General features: G+C 46.7%; 7 protein-coding genes across 7 annotated transcripts; 4 read left to right on the top strand and 3 right to left on the bottom strand.

Moving 5' to 3' along the window:
• Positions 1 to 441: 441 nt before the first annotated feature.
• Positions 442 to 1,077, top strand: N7520_001684 (uncharacterized protein; the record flags this gene model as incomplete). Its single annotated transcript, XM_057135619.1, has 1 exon — positions 442 to 1,077. The coding sequence occupies one exon, from the start codon at positions 442 to 444 to the stop codon at positions 1,075 to 1,077; it is 636 nt and encodes a 211-aa protein (XP_057001555.1).
• A 930-nt stretch (positions 1,078 to 2,007) lies between these two features.
• N7520_001685 (Kinetochore protein Nuf2) lies at positions 2,008 to 3,605 on the bottom strand (the record flags this gene model as incomplete). Its single annotated transcript, XM_057135620.1, has 4 exons — positions 2,008 to 2,121; positions 2,184 to 3,098; positions 3,156 to 3,416; positions 3,489 to 3,605. Coding segments are annotated over 4 exons (1,407 nt in total), but the record flags the coding sequence as incomplete, so codon positions are not given.
• Positions 3,606 to 9,500: 5,895 nt separating this feature from the next.
• On the top strand, positions 9,501 to 11,280 carry N7520_001686 (Amidase; the record flags this gene model as incomplete). Its single annotated transcript, XM_057135621.1, has 7 exons — positions 9,501 to 9,596; positions 9,641 to 9,830; positions 9,916 to 10,184; positions 10,233 to 10,404; positions 10,461 to 10,588; positions 10,640 to 10,823; positions 10,886 to 11,280. 7 exons carry the CDS (start codon positions 9,501 to 9,503, stop codon positions 11,278 to 11,280), a joined length of 1,434 nt encoding a protein of 477 aa, XP_057001557.1.
• A 6,231-nt stretch (positions 11,281 to 17,511) lies between these two features.
• On the top strand, positions 17,512 to 18,882 carry N7520_001687 (ankyrin repeat domain-containing protein; the record flags this gene model as incomplete). Its single annotated transcript, XM_057135622.1, has 2 exons — positions 17,512 to 17,592; positions 17,713 to 18,882. The coding sequence occupies 2 exons, from the start codon at positions 17,512 to 17,514 to the stop codon at positions 18,880 to 18,882; spliced, it is 1,251 nt and encodes a 416-aa protein (XP_057001558.1).
• Positions 18,883 to 19,543: 661 nt separating this feature from the next.
• On the top strand, positions 19,544 to 19,943 carry N7520_001688 (uncharacterized protein; the record flags this gene model as incomplete). The annotated part of the gene is made up of 2 exons (XM_057135623.1): positions 19,544 to 19,565; positions 19,654 to 19,943. 2 exons carry the CDS (start codon positions 19,544 to 19,546, stop codon positions 19,941 to 19,943), a joined length of 312 nt encoding a protein of 103 aa, XP_057001559.1.
• Positions 19,944 to 20,562: 619 nt separating this feature from the next.
• N7520_001689 (uncharacterized protein) lies at positions 20,563 to 21,118 on the bottom strand (the record flags this gene model as incomplete). The annotated part of the gene is made up of 2 exons (XM_057135624.1): positions 20,563 to 20,900; positions 20,956 to 21,118. 2 exons carry the CDS (start codon positions 21,116 to 21,118, stop codon positions 20,563 to 20,565), a joined length of 501 nt encoding a protein of 166 aa, XP_057001560.1.
• A 752-nt stretch (positions 21,119 to 21,870) lies between these two features.
• On the bottom strand, positions 21,871 to 23,932 carry N7520_001690 (uncharacterized protein; the record flags this gene model as incomplete). The annotated part of the gene is made up of 3 exons (XM_057135625.1): positions 21,871 to 21,980; positions 22,031 to 22,207; positions 23,887 to 23,932. 3 exons carry the CDS (start codon positions 23,930 to 23,932, stop codon positions 21,871 to 21,873), a joined length of 333 nt encoding a protein of 110 aa, XP_057001561.1.
• Positions 23,933 to 25,531: the final 1,599 nt, after the last annotated feature.

A 25,531-nucleotide genomic window follows, 5' to 3' on the forward strand; every position in this document is an offset into this window, starting at 1 on the left:
GGCATGGAGCAAGGATTTGAGCCACAGGGCCCAGGAACTTCCAAACTTAAGTTTCCTGCTGACGTGGCCTGCAGTATGGCAGTTTGCAATCACACACATGCATCTGAGCACTTGAGCGTGAGGACTCAAGACTGGAAAGGCCTGGCGGTTACATACCTATTGCTATTGGATATAGAAGACGGACAAATTCGCGCTCCTGGCATCTTGACGGCCAATAGAAAGGCCCACAAGATCATGAATGAAAATCCTGCAAACGATTTAAATGAGAGAGCCCTCAGGGTTTAGGTATTCCAATCATTCAGTTTTCTTATCATTCAGTATCCCAGAGAACGACTTGGGCGAGAGCTGGAAGGTAAAGCTAGCCAAATTCTGAGCCAATTTGCCTGCGTTTACAAGTCCCCCTTTCAGCTCTTCATCTCAAAATCACCTGAACTCAATAAGATGCCCTCCTTTTCAAGCGCCTCGCAGACTTTGCCTGCAAATGCTGCTCTTGGGGAAGTTCGCGAACCATCGGAGGATCTTGTCACGGCCTTAAAGGATGCTATTCGGGATCCTTTAGGATCGCATACGGCTGTCCACCTCCTTCAAGAGAAAGTGAAAGAGGATTTCCGCCTGCGAATGCGTGTCCGAAGTCTTCTGGGAAATACCTGGCTTCCAGAAAAGCTAAGCACTCTCTGGAATGTCACATACGATTCTGCAAGCAAGGAGGAGATCGAAGCTCGGTTGCTTCGCCAGAAAGAAATTCTCTACGATATTGGGGTCGGAAAGAGAGATCTCTACGAGCTTATTCCATACGAAATCTTAAATTGTCCTAAATGCTACGAATTTTGCTTTGGCACTGAAAAGCCCGATGACTTCTTTTTCTGCATCGCTGCCAAGGCAGAAACACCAGAGGAAAGAAATCATGTGCTTTTTCGATGCCCACCGCAGCTGCTACTCCGGATGTCCTTAGGATCTGAAGAATGGCTCAAAATCTGCCGAGAAAACTTTCCAGATTTGACCTGGCAGCCCCTTACTCAAAAAGAGAATGATGAATTATTTACTTCTTTTAAGAAAAAGGGTTGGATGTGGGATTGATATTGGGAATTGAAGGACTTTCCATCATGAAGGACTTTCCATCATGAAGGAGATGTCCTTCCGGAAAACTCAATTGTGACACTGTGATCTCCGCCCTGGCCTGATCAATGACTTCTTGTACTGGTGCTTGTAGCTGGCCTTACGACTTATGCTGACAATCATATAAGACAACCTAGAACATACAAAATTTTCTCTTAGTATTTCATGTTGACGTCTTGATCGTGTGTTTTGGAAAGAATTAGAGATTTATAACCTCCCAGAGAATGCCAGTTCATTAATTGATCTACCTTACCAGAGATAAAAGGCCGAACCATGTACCGATTTGTGTCTTTTCGTTTCTTTGTTTTCCTTTCTCATACTGTACATCAAAAGACATTGGTCATTTGGGCGACAAAGTACCGCCTACCCAAGCATGCATTCCTTCAAGTGCCAGAATCTAGACCAGATGAGGCTTCTTGACCTTCCGCCTGAGTTGGTTATCGCTGTTGGAGATGAGTTGCTTCAATTACGAGATGCCGTAGCGTTTACTATTACAACAGAGCTTGCGGGTCAAGGGCTATTCAGAGCCTTAGCCGCGACCGCCATAGCAGCCTCGCGAGTAGAGAGAGATTTGCTCCTCGGTGAATATGTTTATGGCGTAAATCTTCCTAGTACTAAGTGGGAAAACCGATTATGGGATACTCAGATTCCCTTGTTAAACTATTCGGCGCGAATTTGTGATGAATGAAATTGGGCCGGACCTAATATATCCATGAAACAACTTGCTTTGATGGAGACCCTTGATGAAAAAAAGACAAGCTTATACTGATGGACGACAAGAGCAGAACACTGCAACATGATGAAAATCCATGAATATGAACATTCTTTCGGGGATCTTTGAGTCTCAGGCCGAATTTTTGAATTTAAACGGAGGTTACAATGACTGATGCCTCACAGTAGCGGTTCTAGCTCAGTCATATAGAGCTCAATACGTGATGCCAATTGGAGATACCGGCTGTTTGCTGCTTGGATCTCGCTCTCGATGTTCTCCTTGAGATCCTCCATCTAGATAGGAAGTTCGATGAATCAGCATGTCTCTCGAATGCAAACAGGCATAAAATACGTACCTTCTTCTCTGCCCGCTCAGTGCGGATTCGAATTTGCTCCATAGGAATTTGCTTCTCTGCACGTTCTTCTCGGAGTTGTTGCTGTACATTTAGAAGTTCTTCCATCCTGGTCTGTGCAAGTTCTGCCTTTTCTTGGGCATTCTTATGAAGGTGTCCAATTCGTTCATCCCAGTGAGCTAGTTGGCGTTGCAGGAGTTTCTCTGTCTGCTCAATATCTCGTACACTGGCACCTTGATCTGAAATAGCTTCCTTGTTCCGGGCGGCGCGAGATTTTTCCTCATCTTCCTTCTGCATCTCGGTGGATATTTCCTCAAGTAGCGTGACACATGTCTGGACATTATTTGAGGCCACTGTGAACAATTCTGACGAGGTCTGCAATTCTCGTGCTCGTTTTTGCAATCCATCAATCTGGCTTTTCTCCCGCCTAATTTTTCCGGCTAGCTCACTCAATAATGACTGCAATGTGACCGCAGATTCCAAAGCGTAAGGTTGCAGCCTCTCAGCTTCACGCCGAGTTCGAACCAATCTCTGTGTCTTTTCTTCAAGCTGTTGCTGCCTCCGTGCTCGCTGGTACTTGATATGATCAATATTTTCCGCTACCTGCGATTGCTCACGACGTAAATCTAAAAGCCGGGCCTTGAGCTCGTCGTTTCGTGCCACTTTTTCGTGTAATTCCGGCTGCTTTATCCGCTGTTCTTGTTGCGATCTTGCTAGGCGTTGTCGCATCTCCTTGTTTTTGGCAGAGAGCTCTTGGATGCGCGTTTTCATCTCCTCAGTATCGTTTAAATGTTTGTCAATGATCGGAGTCTGCGATTCACGGAACCGGACAAAGTTGATAAGGTAGGAAAAGACCTTCACAAGTCGATCATGGGTTGGTTTGTTCAGGTCGGTGAAAGTGAAGTCGTTAATACCGCACTGCGCGCATTTTAATTTTCTTCGCCAACACTTGTGGAGGCGTTCGTTGTGACATACCTCCGACAACAGCTTTTGGATTCTAATGAGGAGCCCCATGAGGTTACGGGTCTCCTTGGGAAAAATATCTGGATAGTCTCCGCAAACTTCGTTTGCAGCTGCATGCATTCCTGGCTCGACAGTTTCTCGAGTCACATTCATGAGCAGTTCCGCGAACCGTTCGAAGACTATCTGGATATGTTGCGGATTCGGATTCGCGAGGTCGGTCGAGGTGAACGGGATTCCAATATCGTTGATGCATCCTGCAATTTCCTTGTCGGGCTTTGGAGAGGTCAGTTAAGATTTTCTATGGTCTGATCTTTGATGTTCCATCAAGCTGAAGGGGCAACTAACCAAACGCATCAATGCATCGTTGTCGTCTTCCTTCTTACCACCACGACTGTGTTGCTTTTGGGCGCCAGCCATGCTCATGCGGTGGTTGTTCGACGTTTTGCCACAGCACCGAATGATCTAAATCGGGGAATGATAATAATGGAGGAGACAAAATTGAAATCTATCCACGAGATTGACTTTTCATTTCCAGAGGGCTCATTGAAGATATATGTATGATAAAGCTATTCTGGCACACCGCCCTGTGCGCTCCTCCTAGGACGTTGGTTATTTCCTGGTCACACATTAGGGGCGTCGGTCACTGAGGCGCACCGAGCCCAAGCCATGTGATACAGCTGCATCAAAGTCCGGTGATAGGGCCCCCCCCCACTTTACAGTTCATTGACCATTAGAACTATCGAGACCCGCGGGACGGGACGAGGCTGGAGTGGAAAGAATAGGAGGAGGAACTCCGCTCAGACCAGTGTTCTAGCCCTACCTTTGGCATTGATTCCCCTTCCGGCACGTCGAGATCATTTTTTTTATTTTTATTTATTTTTATTTAGTTAACTATTATTTTATATTTTTACTCTGTAGCGGGGCTCGCCTGAAAAGTAGAACACAGGCCATACAAGTTCAAGTATGATATCTCAAGCCTCAGCTCTGGGCCGATCTAGAGAATTTCGGTTTTTTTCATAGGTTAAGCAGTAATCTCAAGCCTAATTCTTAAATCTGAATACTGCATAGTCAATCTTCTAGTCAAGCCTGCAGCTAGTCAATATCTTGTCAATAGATCATATAAGAAAGGTCACAGTCGAGTCAAGATTGTTTCCATTGGCCTGGCCAGCCTTTACCGAACCATACTCACCGACCGAAGCATAAGATCCAAGAAAGGAAGGTGTCACTCCAAAAGACCGGGGAGCCTTGAAAGGAAGTCCCGATGTGGGAAACCGCGCCATTACCTTCCTATCACCACGTCACTAACTGTCTAACACCATTGTTGGACATTCACATGAATATCTCTTTCCTGTTTTAGAACAGTGGCCCCAGAATCACTCCCGAACTTTGGCTCATATCCCCACTACGCGCACGAACCTGCTCAAGCAAAGGGGATGCGGACCAGGGTTAATTCCAGCCGTGCATGGGACCATGTTCGTGGGTGGACTCGTTGTTTCTTACATATTGAACAAGTATGCTTATACCAAGGAACCGACCGTATCCAGAAGATGCCTGCCTCGCTTCTGATGTGCATCGTAGATGAAACACACTTAAACCGATTTTCTAGACCGATTGGCGCCTGGGGAAATGCCGATAAGCAGTCTAGCTCAAAAAAATATAGGCTATCCATCTCTATTTTATCCTGAACATGTTCTGCCATCTCCATAGAGACTCTTGTAATAAATTCCGTAGTTCTCGTTTCCACTAGCTTGATGGTACATAGCGCTTGCAGGAGCCAACTCTGAAGAACACCATAAGGCAGACAAGTCAGTACCTCGGCCTCAAACGCCACCCCGATAGCCTTGACTGCGACAGATCGAATCGATGCTGCCGTGAATTCTGAAATTTCGTTAACCGAGGACAGCGACCAAAATCAGTATTGTAATGCCAAGAACGGCAGGGCGAAATCATCTTGTCTATTCCTCGCCACAGAGGGATGGCTGTAGCATTTCCCCCAGAACAGTATAGCGCAGAATGCCTACCCTCCTTCAACGGGATGCCTTCCACCAGTCTCGGCCTGGTCTTACTATTTGTCGAGCCTTTCCAAAGACGCGTCACCATTGGGACAAATTCTACCTCCACTTGATTTTCTGTCGGCTAAGAGCATCAGACCTACTACTCTACCCGAGTAACTTACGGTCTTTGCTTCTGTTTGTGCATACAAGGCAATAATTTTTTCGGAAGACGTTCTGGAGCCTCCAAATTCTCGAACCGTTCAATCGTCTTTGGGCGTGCCTCTACCTCACCCACTTGACTCTACGAAGACTTCAGAGGGCTGGATAAATTTCCTTCCATTCCGTTTTAGGCAAATCTCTTCTGGAACAAAGACATTTGCCTAAAACGGAATGGACTTGCAGGGATCATTAACCAGGTGGTCTGACTAGGCAAAACCACTTTTGAACAGGCTGAGATGAGATATGGCGTCGTTGGTTTTGTATAACTCTTAGTTATAGGCCTAACCATAGAATATTTTAGGTCGTAAGACAGTGGTCTCGGCATATGATACATACTCGTTTGTGATAGGATTCCCATCAGAGTTTCGTACTTGTTAAAGAGGAGGGTGATCGATTATATGGAAAGCAGCAGAGAACCAGATTTTCGCGATCATCTGCAAGATGATACATATAATACGAAGGATACTTTTCTCAGTACATTCACTGCGTCGGGTGCTACTTCCTTTTAACATTCAAAAAGTTGGAAAAGAAATTAACTTTCGTAGTTTGGGCTACTTCAGACAGGGATCGTAGGGAAAGTTTTGATGGGAACGTTTCCCTAAGATCACTACTCGTATATGCAGCTAGTCAATTTACGCTATTCCCAAACTATCAAATGTTGTCCACTCGGCCAAGATATGACTGATTAGGTATAGCATACCAATATCCTTGCTAAGCCTAAATCTGCCCGATCGGCGAAGATCAGGAACCACTTTTACTAGGTTCTCAGGGGTTCTATAGCCTAGCCTTAGCCATTGAGGGATGATGGTGGCCCACTCGCACAAGAATTGACTCAAAAGCTGCAAGCTTCGATCAGGAGTCATCTTCTGATTTCTCATCCAGACTGATGAGATGGTCCTGAATGCTTCAAAAATGGAGAGATATCCGACCGGTAATCCGCCTGGCCGTTGGCTGGAAAAAGCCATTCTGACGCGCGCTTTAGGATTCGACATACCATTCAACCAAATGCAGCTCGCCATGATAGAATGCATGACCAAGGAACTCTCTTTGCGAATGTATTTGTCGACGCGGAAAAGCCCTCAGTCATTAACAGCTCTATATGAATTCATACTCAACGACCTGGATTCCAATGAGAGCCGTGAAATTCTGGTACAATGGATGAAAACAGTAGAAGGAAATCAAAATCTCTCTCACTGGAAGAATCCTTGCTGGCCCCTGAACAATGATCTAATAAATCGGCAACTATTGACTCAAGAGCGTAGGTAACGAAAACCTGATTATGGCTTTCTATCCTTGCTAAAATTCACAGAGATGACGGAAACTCTCCTCTATATTATGTGTGGAGATCAGGGAGTATCTTTGGCGGAGTTGAACTCATCTTTGAAAACAACCAATATCAGTTCACAAACCCGACGGACACTCCAACAAGCTCTCTCGGTGCGCAAGTACGACATATGGAGATTGACTCGATTATCTCGTTAGTGCCAAATATCCATCAAGCCAAACTTCATCCCCGAAATACTCACTGGCTTTCAAGGTGCTCAAAATAACAATGAATGCTCTACATCAGAGCAGGTCTCATGGTCAAAAGAGAATGGGTACTCTCAGTCTCCAGATCTCTCCTTCGGGTCCCTGATGACCTCTACCCAGCCAAAACCCATACTGAGTTCGACGCCCGTATTCGACATACTGCAGGGTATATCATCCCGTAACTCGATAACACGGCAGGGTTTGACCAAAAAAGAGTCTCTTCATCACATTCTAGTCATCGAACCTTGTACTCGGCATCTGAAGCAGCAGCTCCCCTCCTCTGAATTGTCAATGTTGTCTACCACGGCATCCCTATCGAGCACTGGGACCTCCACGACCTTTTCACCTTGTGAAGAGTCAGCTCAAAGTGGATTTGTTCTCCATCAGGATCTTAAGTCCTCTAAACAAGGGGAACAAGCCCAACTTGACAGCATAAATGGAAGGGGACCCAGCGCTATCTCCAAGTCCCCGCGTATCCGCTGTAAAGAGCCCGGCTGCGAAAGGCATTTCAAACGCCAAAAGTATTTGGATCGTCATATGAAGAATCATTCGACAGAAAAGCAATATCCTTGTGAGGCTACTGACTGCGGACGGGCTTTTACACGCAGTGACACTCTTCAGCGCCACCGCAAGCAAGTTCATAACTTGCAAACGACACGCTTTCGCAGGAATAGGGTAGGTATCAGTTCCGCCTTGTAAGCCCTGGCAATTTTAATTGCCACAAGCGCCAGATCTGCAGCAGTTGCCCCGGTGGGAGTCCACAGAAGCGGTTGGGATGAAACTCCCACAAGGAGCTACTCAGCATATACACAAAAGAAAAATATGCAATACGACGTGTGGTCGTGAATGAAGATATTACTGGGTGGGCTTTAGAGCTTATGACAAGCTGGATAGATACTGGAGATCTGTTCATCGATCAGATTGACTTTGGAAAGGTGTGTGCAAGTGAGTTATAGTATTTTCTGCTGGCAACGCTATTTTTAGTACGGAAGAAGGTGGTTATGAAGTTGCAATATATTTGTATTGTAGGAGTTCAGATTTAAACCACACCATGGAATGATAGGATTTTTGAACCCAGTAGGCATGTGATCTCTCTTGACATAACTCACCTTGTGTACATTTTCAATAAAATCTCACATAAAAACATCACTTATACTGGAATCCACAACTATTTCTTTAGATACATACACGCAAATGAAGGACCAAGAAAAATACAGCAGATAGTGAAAAGCCAGGATAGGTCTATCTCATGAAGATGTGGACGGTCTAAGACAAAGTAAAAAAACATCTCCATTTATCAATTGTACCCTTGGGACTGAGACTCGAGCACAAACGCAGGGGTAGTTGTAAACGGTACCGAGATATACGCAGGCACTCAGCAGCCACTCACACTAAAACTCGAGGAACTGCAACAACGACTGCGCCTCGGACCCACAAAGCAGGCTCACATTTGTGATAACCATTTCATTGCAGCTCGCTCGGACGTCGAGACCACGAGCAGTGAAGAGGATAACAGACACGTCACGACTCGGGAAATATAATGGCCGATCGACAGCTGGAAAGAAATCAGATCTCCTGCGGGAGCGAAACGTGAAGCTCCAAAGGGATAAAACAACAGAAAAGTCTGTAAAGGGAAAGGAGTACGAGGGTGGTTTTCAGATTATGGGCTGCAGGAGCATTACTCTAAATCAGTCAAATCTTGTCCTCGTGGACAAGAATCGGCCGACTTGGAATAGCGCAAGTACGTAAAAAATGATGGAAATATCCCTCACTGTTGATCAAGTATGGAAATTTTTGAATAAGTGGGTTTTTCTAATTTTGCACGTCGCGAAACGTGAGACCCGCAAAAGACCATCAAACTTTGCTTCAAAGCAGTCTTAACACCTTGAAAGTATGAGATTTTCCTACCTCGTTGAAGAGAAACTCAGTACAGCTGCAATGAGATAAAACGTTCTTGTAATTCAGTGCGATGTGGGGCGTGGTATCTCTCGCGTTACCCAATACGGATAACCTGGCCGAGGGTACAGGGAATGAGACCAAGACTTGATGTATGCCTTCGGAGCATCTCGGCACCCTTGCTCGAATCAACCTATTTTAGGAATAATCGATAGTTTCCCTACGCCACCGTGAAATACCGCTAATGCAATCAATGGTAAGCCATCACATCTTGAAGTACGCTTTTCGGTCTAGGTCCACTGGGCCGCCCCGTGAGCCAGGACACACCATAGTTTTGTCAATCTAAATAGAACCAAGGGATGATAGCTCAGGCATCTTTCTATTACTAACATTCGTTGACACCCAATGAAATCGTCTCCACCCCGAAAGACGCGTCATCACCCTATACTGAGTCACCCGGTCACTTTGTATAAAAGGTAGCACACCCCGATCATAATGTCACCACCGCTCTTTCTCCTCTACAGTCCTAAACACCTAACATCACGAAAGAAAAAAAGCACAAAGAAACTGATAGTGTTGAACAACAACAACTTCCTGTTCACGAAGTTCATCACATCCGGGGTAACGGCTTCTTTCATACTCAAGACCTCATTTAGCAACCTGCGTCATTACCCTAGCCACTTCCGTCTCATCCAGGCTGCAGAGACTGACATCTAAAATGAGCCAGTCTCGGCTACGGCTGAGCAATGCGTCAATCGATGAGCTTCTCCAGGAGTTACAGGAACGGAGATTGACAAGCGTTCAACTAGTTGAGGTGAGTCAAACAGAGAATAAGGATCACTTGTCTAATATCCTCAGATATACATTGCTCGCATCAAAGAAGTCAATTCAAAGGTGCATGCCGTCAGTGAGATCAATCCAGATGCTTTGGCTATCGCAAGAGAGCGTGATGATGAACGTCAGAATGACCAAATTCGTGGCATGCTCCACGGTGTCCCAATTCTCTTGAAAGATGTATTTTCTACCACAGATTCCATGTCAACAACAGGTAAGATCTTTCTACATCTTGGCCATCGTTGCATCCAGATTATTTATATTTTCACCAATACGCTAACGCTATCGATATTGATCAGCGGGATTCAGCGGTCTGGTAGGCGCAAAACCTACACTTGAAGCAACTGTGGTTCGCAAACTGCGCGAGGAAGGGGCCATCATTCTTGGCAAAACAACCATGTCTGAGTGGCTGAATTTCAGATCTCCGGGTATTGCCCCAAATGGCTGGTCTCCGGTAGGCGACCAGTGTGCCGGTATTTTCTGCGCGAATCAGGATGCCGGTGGTTCTTCGACGGGGAGTGCTGTTGCGACAGCTCTGGGATTGGCGGCCGCGGCACTGGGTACAGAGGTTAGATGCTTAGAACTCGAATATTCGCACTGATCTGACAATCATCAGACTTCCGGAAGCATTGCAACGCCAGCTCGTAGCTGCGGTATTATCGGGATGAAACCAACTGCGGGCTTAACTTCCCGAGATGGAGTTTTCATTGCCAACGAATATCAAGACAGCGTGGGAATTTTATCTCAAACTGTCAAAGATGCAGCCCTCATACTCACCGCTATAGCCGGTCAGTCATTCGATCTCCTCTTTGTTTCTGTCTAGGTATAATCTGATGCTGTACAGACCCAAAAGACGAGGATTCCTGCGAGAAGGTTGACCCACGAGACTTGCATAGCGTCCCTCGACCCCTCGGTTGCACTAACTTTGTAGAGCACTGTATAACCTCTGGTCTTCAAAACTTAAGAGTAGCAGTAGGAGTAATTTCATCACGCTTATGTGGCTTATGAGGCTAAACAGGACAGGTCGCACGACACATCATGAAGCGGGATCAATTTGCCACCGAGAAATTCAATGAAGCACTTAGTAAAATGAGGCACCTCGGTGCAACGATCGTTGATGATGTTAAATTTTCTTCGTGGACGCTAAACATGTCCAAACACTTCGGGGATAAGTGGAAACTTGCGTCGCGATTACTTTTGAAACAGAGTGAGGCACAACCCGTGATGATTTCACATTTCTGTTCTCAGCTGACTCTCCATCTGTGCTAGATATTGAATCATTCTTGAACTCATTCTCTGAAAACTCGCAAGGTATTCGTACTCTTGACGATATCAGGAACTACACAAGAAAATTCTCCAAGGAAAAAGCGGAAGACTATCAATTAACGGAGTTCGACACGGCAGCCCAACAAGCCCAACATTACGGTATGAATTCAGAGGAGTATCAAGAATCACTCTCTCTTCGGCTGAAAATGGGCAAGGAGCTGGGAAGTCTTCTTGACCACTATGATTGCGATATACTGGTTGCACCAGCATGGACAGAGACAGCAGCAAATGTGGGCGGCTGTCCACAGGTATCCGTACCCCTACAAGCTTATCCCAAAGACTGGCCTCTGAAAAAGATGCACAATGAATTCATCTCAACAGGACCTGAGATCCCGTAAGTGACTGCAATTCCCGGGTTGAGGTTGCTGTCACAGCAATGGCTGACTTTCTCGTTTCCAGAACTGGCATTCTATTCGTAGGCCGTAGGTGGGATGATGCTAGAGTTATCGGTGCTTCATATGCATTTGAACAGGCTACACAGTACCGAAAGACCTTGAAGCCGATCATATACCCCACGGTTGAACTTCATGATTGGCCAGCCAAGATATAGGTGCGAATCCGCTCATGCTCCCTGGCGGATTTTCCAAATGACCTGGGTTCTTCTGTGACTCGGCCATTATTGGGGGTTTTTTTTATTTCATATTTTATATATCATTTCAGCTATGGCAGGGGTGGAATTCCAGGCTAAAAACACATTTGATGAGAATGAGCAAGTACAGTATTACTTGAGTGAGCAATTTTAACTAGATGTTCAAGTCAATGCAGCAGCAGACTTCGTGGTATTTTGTTAGTCCTCCAGCACCGACGTCTGAAAGTTCTTCCCCCAAAATTCTCGGGTCAACAGAGGCTAGCATAGCCGATCGAGACTAAGATAATGCATCTACATAGGACGGGGCATTCCTGAAATGCAATATTACCAGCAAGGCAACTAATATGGAAATATTGACATCTTGCTGACTGAGCCCTTTCAAACGGTACTGGAGGCACTGGCAGATCTCGAGCGTCATGACCGGAAGCTTGCCTTTCAAGCCTCTCGAGTTGTTGGAATTTATCGTCGTCTTTGGGAGTCTTGCGTGGCGAAGCACCGCGACTGCGAGAAAACAAGTGAAACCAACCAATGCTTGAAGCAGGCTGGCGTGCACCTAAGTAATGATAGGGACAGCCTTCAAGTTCGCCATGACCAGCAAGTAGCCCGACTGCGCTTGTTTGACCAGGCACTGAGAACATCTCAGGAACACATGACTGGCATGCTTAACCAGTGGAATCACATCCCGAGAGGTGACCTAGCGGACTTAGTTGATGTCGATCTTTGTGAGTGAGGGAAAGCTCGACTGTGCTGAGTCTGATGTCAAAATTATCAGATTGATATATAGTATGTAGGTATCTACTTGAATGAGACAAACTTTTATAAATTGCTCGTTTCGAAAAAATGTGGAATGGAATGTGGCGCAATAATTACGGTCAGGGGCCACTACAGCCAATTTTTGGAGTTCCGCTTATAGCGGAGCAATAGTCAATCACTAGACTTTCATTCAAAACTTGCTCTAGTTTTGACTGTAATTTGGCAACATATTACGTACAAAGAAGGACGTGTCTAGGGTTGGCATCGTGGGCAGTGTAGCTGAAGGGGAAAGGCCGAGTGACTGAAGTATGGTAGAGGTTCCATGCGCGGCCATAGAGACAATCGGAAACTGGAGACCCTTGGTCCAACGGCGGATTGCGCGATGATGTCGAGCATCTGCCCACGTACTCGGCGTAGGTTTCCCATGACCGTTTCCATCCGAGGCAGGAAGAACAGATGCTCGCCAATCATGTTCCCGGTGACTTGATCAAGCCGTGTCAGTCGAAATTCCACCCAGTGTATATGCTCCGAGAGAAAGAACGCCGACAAGTGGAGAAAAATATCTTCAGGTTGCGTGGACATAGCCAGAGGATCCGGACCGGTCCATTGGAAGCCGGATGCATCATCGTGGCTGGGGTGGAAGAAGCATTCAATCAAGGGGGGTGGCAGAGCGTCCATTCTCGCAGAATGGGTGAGAAGATCAAATGCATGACCCCCGTGGTCAGCAGCAAGACAGGGAGGTGGTGTCGGTATACTAGAGAACTCTCGCCAGATTGCGTGGAGATCAAGGTCGAAGTCAGAGTCTGTATTACCGTGAGCACATGTTGGTAAGAAATCCACGCGTACTTACCATCCCGAACTAGATCATTCATGTTCATTTTATCCTACTGATATGGATGTGGTGCAGAAGACCAGGTATTTATTGACTAGCGAGGTAGAATAGCTGAAAGAAAGAAGATTGATGTAGAGACTGACAGCTTAAATGTCTTCGAAGCGTGGCAGCAGGGGCAGTGAAAAGCTTCCATTTCCACGAGTCTAGCAATAAAATACCACATAATTGGTCAGAATTGATATCTTTCACCCGGTTCAACAGTGTTTAACCACATCTCACCACCATCAACATTGATCAAGACATTGAAGAACTGGCTATCAAAGAGCTTGAGATACGCAAAACCCCCCAAAACTCCCCTGCCTTTCCTCTCAAGCTACTCGGGTCTTGCCAAAGGCATGTCGGCACGAAAAGTCTGTTCACCACTCGCTTTCAGGACTGAAGTTGTGCCGGCATGAAGTTCACGAAGCACGCATTCGCGGCTCCACAACCATAGTGCTTATTCATTACAGCGCTGTACGAGAAGATCGTTCTCGACTTCCAGCCACTCGTTGGACTCTCGAAGTTCCTGCTGTTCTTCATCCAGATGGATCTTCTCGGCGGATTTCACGACCTAACAGTCCCAGAGACAAAAAGGTCGAGAAGTTTGAGAGCGGGCACGGCAAGGTCCGCCTGACTGCGCAGAATCTGCATGAGCTGCGTTGTAAGAAGACCGGCCGCGTTGACGGGGGTCTGTGAGTATTTAGTGTCGTTCATTACGGTAGCTGTCGGGAACAGACTGACCTTGGGAGCGGTCGCTGCATGACCTATCTCTGACTGGAAATCTCTCACATGGACATCATCCATTGGCTGTTTGGATAGCCGGCGCTGCCTCTTAGCGGGTCGATCTGCAGAAGAAGGAGAAGGTGGGTGGTCCATTGGGCTTGCTTGCTGGATGAAAGGAATCATGCCGCAACGGAGAGATTTATACAATAGACGGGACTCAAGTTTCTACATTATGAGCTAGTAAGACGACCGCTAAGTGTTAAAATTTCAACAAATCAGGATTCACCAGTAAACAGCTGATGCCCCACCTGTTGGCCCAACACGTTGGGCACAGCAAGAAATGAAATTCTCGCTCCTGAGATTCGCAAATACGAAGAATGGACTTGCTACCGGATATATACCTGGCCCGGACCCTCAATTTGAACCTGCCAAGACGCCCAGGATGGTTCATTTGGCCCACCCCGTATCTCGAGCATAGGTCTAGCCAGAGTACAGGGATGCAGTGAAAAGCGCAAGACGGAATACACGGGAGGAGGATGTGTAGGCAACTGAGAATTTCAACATCCTGCGGTTGGGTCTCCCTACATTGCTCATACTCGCAGTGTGGCATGTCACACAAGGTATTTCCCATTGACACTCCGCCTGGATTTTATTTTGAGCCACACATTATAATCCTTTTTCGTTCCCCGATGCCCCGTTGCATTGTTTACGTCGCCTTTTCGCGGACAGCTCCCCTCCTGGTAATCAATTTTTCGCCTACTTCAAAGCTAACTATGCAGAGTCTGTGTTTGAGGAATGCGATAATGAAATTGGACAAGCACTCAACCGCCGGCTGATAAAACGCCATATAATGAGTTACAGGGAGATGGCAAACAACCATAACGTCAAATTGGCCTACGTAGCCATTGTTCTGGGAGGTGGGCTTAGTGTCGTGCTGTTTGTCTCACTGAGCATACAAACAATCAATTCATTAACGCCCGGCGGCTGAGCCGAAAGGGCAACTATCACTAATCTACTGTACATGTCCATCTGTGTATGCTGTGTCTCCTGAAAGCCCATACATAAAACCTTAGAACATATAACATTTCCAGAAAGCAGTATCGCAGCGAGTTTCTCGTGGGTTAGTAAGTGGGTTAGTAGGCTGGCTTGAAGGCGCTTCTCCAAGTGTTCAACATCCTATCTTCGGCAGTTGAAGCGCGTCTACCATGTGTAGCACGAGGTGGTGGGTAAGTAGGGTCGGAAGAAGGGGTGGGGGTTATGTTGGTCGATATCAACCATTGATTCGAGTATCTTTCCTAGTGTCGGGTAACTGGTTGGAGGAGTGCGCGCGACATCTGCATAGGATGGGGAACTCGTGGGAGCGGGGACGCTAATTTCTTTGCGTCAGGATTGAATCTCGCGGAGAATCGCATCATGGTTGTTCTGAGAGCATGCCTCGGAGTGGCATTGCGGTGTCAAGGGTCTATCAGTCAGGTTCTGTAGCTCGTGTCGGACCTGGGCGAGAGCGGCACCAAACTCTGCTTGGGCTTTTAGTAGTTCTTCCATATGTATCTCATTGCGGAGTCTGATCTCCCTCCTGAGTTTGGCGATCTCTTGCACCAAATTGCTGACATCGAGGTCGTCGCTCTCGGTCGCAGAGTCGTCCGAAGTTGCCACGTCAGGCTGGTCTTCGGGTTCGATTCTCTTCTTTGGTAGCGGTCGCGTCTTCCTCTGCTCGTTGTCGATCTCTTGCTCTCGAGCATAGTTTTTCGGTGGTTTGGTGGTGCGCTTCGGTCTCGACGATCGCGGTGGCGTATCCTCGCGTTCATCGCGGTCGGGCGGATCAGGGGTTCGCATCGCGGCCCGTCCCGTCATTACTCACTCGATACGGGAGGTCGGTATTTTCGCCACGTGGCACAAAAAGGCTTCACTGGGCAGTACCCGTCGTTTGTATTCACAGTTGATCAGTAGGTGTTACCGACGACTGGTACAGTAAATGTTGAGTCATTGTGTGGATGACATGAGTTTGGCTCCGGTGTCGGGGCTGCCTCGCTATGGTATTCAACAGGATGAGGGATTGATGCACTGGATAGTAATGGACATGTCTAATAGAGTCCTAATATTGTGTGAAGGTTCATAGATTTTCTAAAGCGATCTCTGGGACCTACTGTCCGGGGTCTGGCGTGTTATGGTGTCCAATTCTAATCCGAATACCGTACAAAAGTTTGAAGAGGTTGGGTGAACGATGAACGATCCTGTCTCAAAAGGTCACAGCGGTAGCTGATGTATCGAGAGCCTCTATCAAGATCGACAGCCTTCCTGGTGATCTTGTCTACAGCCTACTTTGAGATCCACTACTGTCGCCATGGTCATGTTTGAGCCTCGCTATACCCAGTAGAACGTCTTTTCCGACAGGAATAATACCATGGTTATCTATGGCTACGTGGCTGATTGTGTACTTCTCTTACTGTTGATAATATTAAGTGAGATAAATTGGTATATTCGCGAGACATACTACGCCAAATACATCTACCAAACCTTGAGCTGAGAGACGCTCCACTTTGATGCACTGATTTACTCTCCTCGCTAGTGGTACTTACTGCTCATTGAATGAACAAATAACAATCACGTCGGTGGTTGAAATTGTCAACAACTTTGAGAACAGCAAGACAACTTCCCTCACCAATTGGAGTCAATTGACCTTGCGAGGAAGACACCTTCACTCGGCTTGGCATAATGATCAGTATGTATGATTTTATTATGTATGTAGATGAGCCGGAGATCTTACAAACCTAGCAAGGAGAAATACCGGCAACGCTAGATCTGTTCTTTCCTAGTACTGTAGAAATAACTTTATTCACCACCTTGGAAAAACGCATATACCCTTGACTGAATCTTCAAAATAATTCTTGGTTGAGTGATCCCCTGAACCCAGCGCCAATCTCTGCATAGCCCATCATTCGCGCTACAAATGAATTTTCATACAAGGCGTAGGCCAGGAATGAGAGCAGACATTCATGTTTGTGATTACTGCGGCCATGTGGCAATTTGCGTTGATGAATTCACAAGCTAGTTCCAGACTCATGAAGCCGACTCCCATATCCCACACGGTCGATTTTAGGATCATCTTGATCAGTCCTGGGAGCTGTAACGCTCCTAGGATACCCACTCAAGATCCCGGGCCAGGGTTGTGCTTCCGGGGACCCAAGGCGGGTATTCTCGGGGCTGGCATTCTGGCTTCACGTGCAGACTCCTGGCTCAAGCACGCAGTGAAAACACCGGTCCTGGGATTTCAATCACTGATCCCGCGAATGACTGAACCGAAACTGGGAATGCAATCACTGGCCCTGGGAGCTAGCCTGCTCTTGGGGCTCTTGAGCCATGTCCTGGAGCCGTTGTGTTTGATCCTAGGGCCAGACCTTCGCTTTCAGGGAATGAAGTAGGGTATCCCTGGCAGAGGCACTTTGGATTCACGTGCAGACTTCTGGCCCGAGTGGAGAACCTGATCCTCGAACCTCAAATTGAATAGTGTTCTAGAGTTTGAGTGCATAAAAGGAAGAGCACACACGGCGCTGTGAGACCTCGGATAGTCAATTTCGCCATCAGCTGATACTGATCCCCTAAATCAACCCAACACGGCAAAAGTACACTCTCATGATTTGCGAACTTCCAAAAGAGCTCTTGCTCTGGATTTGCAAATCCCTCCAAACAGACCACATTCTGAGTCTATGCCTGGTCAGTCGTCGAACCAATTCTATTTTCACTGAGGCGCTTTTTGTGTGCCTTGTCTCTAATGAAATTCCGCCACTCTTTCGTGCCGTGAAAGCCCAAAAACTAGACATTGGAGCGCGATAGATCGAGGAATACCACGTGAATATCGACGCTGAGTACGCAGGGCAGAACGCGCTCCTCCTAGCTATTGAGCTACGATACCCACAGGCCGTGGATCTGGTCCTGCGATATAAGCCCAATGTTCGCTGTTCTTGCGATTCTGGAGGCCGAGGCCCTTTGTCACTTGCAGTTATCGGCGGAAATACTGCTATCGTTGAGCGGATTCTTCAATCACAGGAGATTGATGTCAATGATCGATGCTTGGACGGGTTCTCTGCCATAGCATACGCGCTGAAGCATCGCGAGCACTATATTTTGCATCTCTTGCTTGCTGACCCCCGAGCGAATGTCAACTTTGCAGATCATTTCGATCGGACGCCCCTGCAATCTGCGACCCTGGAAGGGGATCATATCGCCACGCAGATGCTGGTACGACAGGCAGGAATCAATATCAATCACCAGAGCTCCTACGATGATGCACCTCTCCTCTTGTCTGCGAAAATGCTCAATCAACAGCAATCAGTTCGCATCGTGGAGTCTCTTTTCCTACATCCCGACCTTGATGTGAACATATCTGACTCCGACGGGCGAACAGCATTGTGGCACGCTGTAGATCATGGACACCATGATCTTGTGAAATTACTTGTTAGCCACAGGCATGTGAGATTGAATGATGCTGATAGATATGGGGTGACGCCATTAGCCCGAGCTGCTGAGATGCCTGTCTTGCAAGTTTTAAAACTATTACTGCAACAGCCGGAAATATGCATCAACTCGCAGACTAGGCAAATTGTGCCTCCGCTTTGGTCTGCTTGTCGCGTAGGCAACTTTCAGGCGGCAAAAATACTCCTTCGTTGCAGGTCACTCGAGTTCAATCAGAAAAGCCCCACTGGAACTACTCCGCTCCAAGTAGCTATCATTCTGAATCATCTATCCATTGTATCTCTGCTTCTCCGACAAGGAGACAGGGTCGAGATCAATACCCGTGGTCCTCAACAATGGACAGCCATTTTCTTTGCCGCATCCAATGGGTATTTGGCAGTGACCAAATCGTTGCTGAAACATCCTGATATGGACATCAGCCTGAATGATGACCGAGGACGGACAGCGCTTTGGTGGGCAGAGCATGGGGGACATTCGAAAGTTGTTCACTTGCTGCGCAGGCACAGTCGACTGAAGAGGCAGAGGCGTTGATGCGAGATCTGTCTAGGGCTACATACCCCGATTTTTAGTGCTAGGTGAGACGCTACATTTAACATGGTACTCATAGTAATAATATGATCATTGGTCTCATCCCCACGCATTCTTTTTGAGAGCACTAGTTGTCTTACATTGATGATCAGTGGTAGCAAAATGGAAATATCAGATGAGCTTTTGAAGCTGAAAGCAAATCTGGGACATGTTACCAATCACACTGGTCGCTGGCGAGGCCCCCTAGCTTGGGCCTTGGTGAGAAGCATCTCGATTGGAGTGGAAAGAATTCGCAATTTGATAACCGCAAAGTCGAGTTTCTACAATATCCAAGCCCGGATTCGACGTGACACACCCTTGCCATATTTTCACTTGTTCTCATCAAACTCTCTCTTTGCATTCCAACAGATGATGCTCCTATCAATAATTTTGATCGCACAAGTAAGTCATTGAGCGTATCTGACTACAATATTGTTTACAGGTCTTGATAAGTTGACCATAAATTCGTGGTCTTGTTCTGTCCTCAGGTACCGATGAAGACTTCTCCTGGTATTCCCAGCTTCCCCCTTTATCTTTCATAAAAGCATTAAAAAGAATCCCGGTCGAATTCATTTGCTTCTGACACAAAACTCTCTTTGACTTAGATTTGCTGGTTGTGCTCAGAATGGAACGAAGCGAGCTGCCAAGTAAGTCTGTCAGTGGAAAGAACATGCCAACTTTACTGATGAAATGTCCTGCAGCTATTTTTATCCCAATCTTTCTTGTCCTGTACAGACAGCCGAAATCGCCCCAAAGGTTCCATCAAAGTGAAAGGATATGCCAACCCGATGGTCCGGAGTTCTCGAAAGAAGATGCCGTTGACTGGGATTCCTGGCTTAACCCCGAAGCACTCGGCGGAGAAGGCCCACCGCCTTTTGGGAGAACGTTACGCAACAAGTTCGTCACGGATAAAGTGGCTATTGTTGCGAAACCTCTATCATGCTATTTTGCAGCCAATACCAGTGCTATCACACTTTCAGCAGGGCAGTCAGGAGTTACGTCCCGAGAATGCACGGCTAAGCTGATCCCGGCCGCGTGGCAGACTGTACGCAAAAGCTGGAGTACGCAGAAGCTGGAGACTCTCCGATTTATACCCAAGCAAATACAATGATGGTCTAAATCATAGACTGACCCCAAATTAGGTTGGTTTCCTCGAATCCCAGAAGTGCCATTGTGTACAATTGTGACCGTCTGTGACGTGATATGTTCATTTTTGTTGACGCTGGCTTTCCTACGGCTTACAGCTCCATTGGAATCTACACCTAAGCGTCTGAAGCACCTTTCAATCTCTTCCTATATTGTGTCGTACATAGATGGCTTAGAAAAGTAAGTCGCACCGAGAGAACGCAGAGCAGCTGGAAGTTATGCCGTTATCGGATCTCTCAATGCAATTACGACGTTTAGCTTCACTTTGGCTATGAGTCAACTCGAAGTTTTACTGACGTTCTTCAAATTAAAATATCTCCAGCAACATCAAAGGAATATGTCAAGACCAAAGCCAGGCGAGAAGACATGAATGAATCCGCAAAGGGCCAGAAACCAAACCTTAGAACTGGAATCCAAACGTCAAAACGAACTGAATGCAATGGGGGCAGTAGAGATTGAGTTGATGAGGCGAATCGTACAGGCTCCCGCTCCGGTTGATTAGCAATCCATCGAGACGGCCTTGGACGGCACCAGATTCATGCTCGAGGGCGCAACAGTGCTGAATTCTATAACCTTGGTAGATGAGATCAATGTAGGCTTTTCTGTGGCTGTTTCAATCGAACTACCATTGAGAGCAGAGCAGAAAGTTCCCACCTCGAACTCTTTGCCGATTGTACAGTTTGCCGTGTCTCCTCCGATGTTCTGAAACGTCAGAAGGCCGCTCTTGTCAGCTGTGATCCAAGCAAGCTCCTGACCAGCTTGTCGCTGAGCACCACAGACGGTCACATTGACTGCGTTTGTCTCGGTGCGCTTGTTGCGCCCTATCGTGCTGAGATCTGGTGGCTGTCAGTGGAATTGCGCCATTACTCATCCGTATGTAGCTGTACTTACTGGAGCAAGAAGTGCCATTTAATACCGCAATAACCTCCGAGGATCCTGTACAGCCTCGTGTGCTGTTCGAGTAGATATAACACAGACCACCCACGTCCATGATCTCCAAGCTATCACCGAAGACCAGCGGGCAAAGCGTGAAGAGGAGCACAGAAAGATGCATGATGGAGACTGCGAACTTCGCACGTGTAGTCAGTGGAAAAGATTAACGACTTGGTGGTATTGAGAGGCTTCAGCCGATTATATACTTTTTTGGGAAGTCCTGTGCTGGGTGAGATTTTTGAGGCTATCATAGATTCAGTCGGATATTCCGTAGCAAAAGACCTGGGCTGCAGGGGGGGACGCTGTTTGAGATCCACAAACCCATGATACTGTATTATTAAGACGAATAGGATGCTTTGACGGAACCGATTTTTCGTTCGAATTTTCAACCCGAGTATGGTCATTATGCACGTAATCCGAGGTACTGTCTGGAGAATGGTCTTGGCACGACATAGAACTGAGCTCAGAATGCATAATTGTCTCAAAATCGAGGCAATACCAACTTGACAGACCGCCTCGACCGTTTGCAGACGCAGAATGACAGCACTGTCTTTTTCGAGCGCAGCTTGACCAAGCACGCTGGGAAGTCGTTCGGACCCACCCTCCGCTAGGAAGCAAGCACGGCCTCCAGTCCTCCAGTTTTGAACAAGTTGCGCCAAAAACGATGGTAAATTCAGAATTGTTTATTCATATCCAATTTCCTGTCTACTATTTGAGATCTTGAAAAATAGGAGCAACTGACATCCCCTGTAAGGCTGCATGCCTCATCTAATCATATCTGGGAATTAAACGTTCATTTGCACTGGCTCCACATCCCTATGTAACTCTGGGCCCTCTCCTGTGATGCCTCGCATCATGTTCATACAACGCACCTTAGAGGTCCATTCTCCCAGTGGCGCACATACGATGTACATACTCCCAGATCCATGTTGATGATCGTAATCTCTTGGGACGGTGATTCGTAAGCGCCGGCGTCAGACGATCTGATAGAAAAGTTAGCATGCACGTCAAAGTAGCCTGAGCGGGCCCATACCTGAAATCGAGCCTCTTGTCAGCGCTGTCTCGCTGCTCTCGGCAGAATCAGATTCAGACGCAAGAATTGTCTGAAACCACAGATCGATGTTGCTCCGGGTTGTCGCGTCGGCTGAAGCGTCTGAGTGTAAGACCGTCTGTTCACTCGAGCGGCGGCGGGGCTCTCGTTTACGGTGACCTGGAAGTTTCCAAGTTCGCGCAGTCGTGCGACCATTCTTTCGCAGAATATGGTACTTTTTGCCTCGTACAGTAGTTTTCGAATTCAGTTTGACCCCACACTCTTTAGACTTGATTCGCGGAAAATAAATCCCAAATATGCGAGTTCTGATTGGATGTTATTTGAAGCACTTTATCCTAGACCGCTTTCTACAATAGTCCGCGTACTTTACAATACATCTTTAATACCATAGACGGTGTATTTTACACGAAACTGACAGACACGCGGTACCTCCTCACCCCTCTCTTCCTTTAGTGACAAGCTCCCTGCTTACCGTTATTAGTCCAGGCGACATCAGTCCAGGCGACATGGCTCCAAGACTCTCACCTTCAAAGATTATTCTCATCCGTGATATGATAGAGAGCGAATCTTTTACCACGTCTGAAATGGCTGAACAGGCCGAATGCAGCAAGCAGACCATCATTAGTATCCGCAACAACTTAAGACAATTTGGAAGCTTATACGCACCACAAACCAGAGCAGGACGAAAACGAACTGTGACCCCCCTGATGATCGAAGCTCTCTGCGATCACCTATATAAGAAACCCGGCCTATACCTCGAAGAGATGGTTGTATTTATATAGGATGAGTTTCAGGCAATGGTTACAACCTCTAGCATCAGAAGAGCCCTTGTCGCTAAAGGTTGGTCTAAAAAGACTGCGCGGAGACGTGCTAGAGAACAAAACGCCGATTTGCGAGACTACTATCTGTATAATCTCTCAGATTTCAAATCGTACCACCTAGTCTATGTTGATGAATCTGGATGTGATAAACGTATTAGGTTCAGACGTAAAGGCTGGGCACCACGTGGCACGTCCCCTTTATAAGTAATACAGTTCTATCGTGATCAGAGATACCAGATATTACTCGCATATACACAGGATAGGATTGTTCTATCGCGTGTCTTCCGTGGTTCTACGGATGCCACCGTATTTGAAGGCTTTATAGCTTAGCTGCTCCAACATTGCGGGAGATGGCCAGAGCCTAAATCTGTCCTAGTCATAGACAACGCATTATTTCACCGGTCGGAAGGACTTGAACAAATGTGCGCGGATGCAGGGGTGAAGCTGGTCTATTTGCCAGTATATTCACCGGACCTAAACCCAATTAAGGATTTTTTTGCTGAGCTTAAGGGGTTCATTAAGCGTAACTAGGACTACTACGAGAAAGACCTAGAGCGAGGATTTGATACTTTTCTTGAATGGTGTATCAATGTGGTTGGTGCGAAAGAGGAGAGTGCCAGAGGCCATTTTCGACATGCGGGCCTGAATGTAGAAGTTTTTGACTCTTGAAACCTCTTCTAGCCCTGTTCCAAGCAATCTTTCCTTTCGTGTCCATCAATTATTAGCTCTGAACGTCTCCCACAAATTCAACGCCCACTTTTATGCTCCCGTCTTGTTAATATCGATGACACATAACTGTCCTTTTAAGCAGATTTTCCCACTTCTGCAAGATAATCATTAATTTATTCATGGGGTATATTAAGGGAAGCAGAGCCGGGGGGAGGGGGGGTGGTTTGAAATATTCGAAACACAATGAGATATGTGTATGCTATTTTACATAGTTTCTAATCTTGCAGAACCTCTCTGATACCGTCCGCAAAAAGTAGCTTCGAATACAGTACATGAAACCAAACAAACCAGCTCGGTAGAGCTCTACCTCCCGTTCTAGGATTACTTCTAACATGAGAAAATGTTATTTTAACACTATCCTCATCGCCTTCGTGCTCCCGAGTGACCTCAAATCGGTGTGAGGCAGCAAGACTCCATGATTTAGTACGTCCTGCGTATTCCGCAAAGGCGAAGTTTGGTCGGGGAACCGTGGCCGACTCTGGAAAGACGGATTTACGATGTGTCTCAGTGCAAGTGCTGACATCGAATAAGGTGAGGAGGCCAAAGAGAGTACTTCCCAATGGGGGCAGACTATTTCGGGAGAGCGAGTCTAAGTCCCAAATATAATAAGCTGATGGGCCTGGCGTAGAGCCTTGTGAAGCAGTAACTACTTTCCAGAAATTCAGTTTCGGCAATCTTGACGAGGAGCAGTAAATAACCACTTCAAGAAGAGGCATTGCTTACCTTCTGTGTCGATGAAGCATTGCGCAAAAGGAGCAATCCACCTCTCGGGGGTGAAGATCCAACCCCCAAAAACTCCTTTAGAGAATCTGGCGAGAAGCTCTTCATCGGTAACTCCGCTTGTGAGATCACGTGTCGGGATACGGAGACTGTAACTTTCTTCATCTATAGGGCCATCTTTGGGATTCAAGACCCGTGAAGAAAAAGATTTGGAATGGCCAGGAGTCGCCTGCCACGTAAACTTCATGTCACGGCATGGATAAGCGAGAGTTTGCAGGTAAAAAACGCTGCCACCGAAAGAAACAGTAAGGAATAAGCGAACTGGGGTAATGAAATTCATGGAGACCCAAGCAAAATGTTCGACGCCTAATGAAGAGACAACAACTTGTTTATTTATCGAACAAGATGATGGTTCTTATATATGAAGTGAGCCTGGGCACTAGAACTTTCCCACGCGGGACTCTCCGAAGATGTCAGATATGGATCCAAAGTCTTTGAATAGTTGAGCATAAGAAGCTGCTGATTTTGCAGACCAAGCGAGCTTATTCATAGAACCCATAATGGTGCACCAGATCTGATTCCTACCAAATAACTGCAAATATTCAACACGAGTCGAATGAAGGCTTCTAGAGGCACTTTTGTCGCTGTAATTCTCGTCTACTTTCTTGGACTTTCTATCGAAACTGGTAGAGCAATTATTTGGAAAGGCCGCGACTGTTGAGGAATAAATTAGTGGGCCCTCGAGCGGTGTTTAAAGTTGCTTGGCCCTTAACTCCGAGCTCTTCCTTAAGTCCATTTACTATGTACTCGCCAATTCCCGCCTCCCAAGGTCAAAGGTTTTTCAACCTTGCACACCGTACTCCGTACCACCATGCCTCTCCCTTCGCTAATCAGATCCTTAAAATCAAGGCCAACTTTTTGCTTGATCGGGTTCTATTCTCATTACTGATGTCTTCTACGCAGCACTTCGGAAGTCCTTGATACTTCGTTAATCCTCTGAATCTTGCAGGAGGGCGGCATTTGAAATTCGATAAGGTACCAGCAAAGAACAATTTCCCACTATGCCTCACTTTAACTTGAATATCTAGGTCCACGGCAAGTAACGGGAACTCCGCGTAGTAGGGGAGAGCATGATCTATTTCGCCTTTTTGCCCGCCGTTTTGATTGTTCTTTCGGAGTTAAATCAATGCTAACTCCGTTGTTAACGCCGCAT

Source organism: Penicillium odoratum (assembly GCF_028828045.1).
Source record: "Penicillium odoratum strain IBT 22623 chromosome Unknown utg000001l_segment0_segment0, whole genome shotgun sequence".
In the NCBI taxonomy this organism is placed as follows: Eukaryota; Fungi; Ascomycota; class Eurotiomycetes; order Eurotiales; family Aspergillaceae; genus Penicillium; species Penicillium odoratum.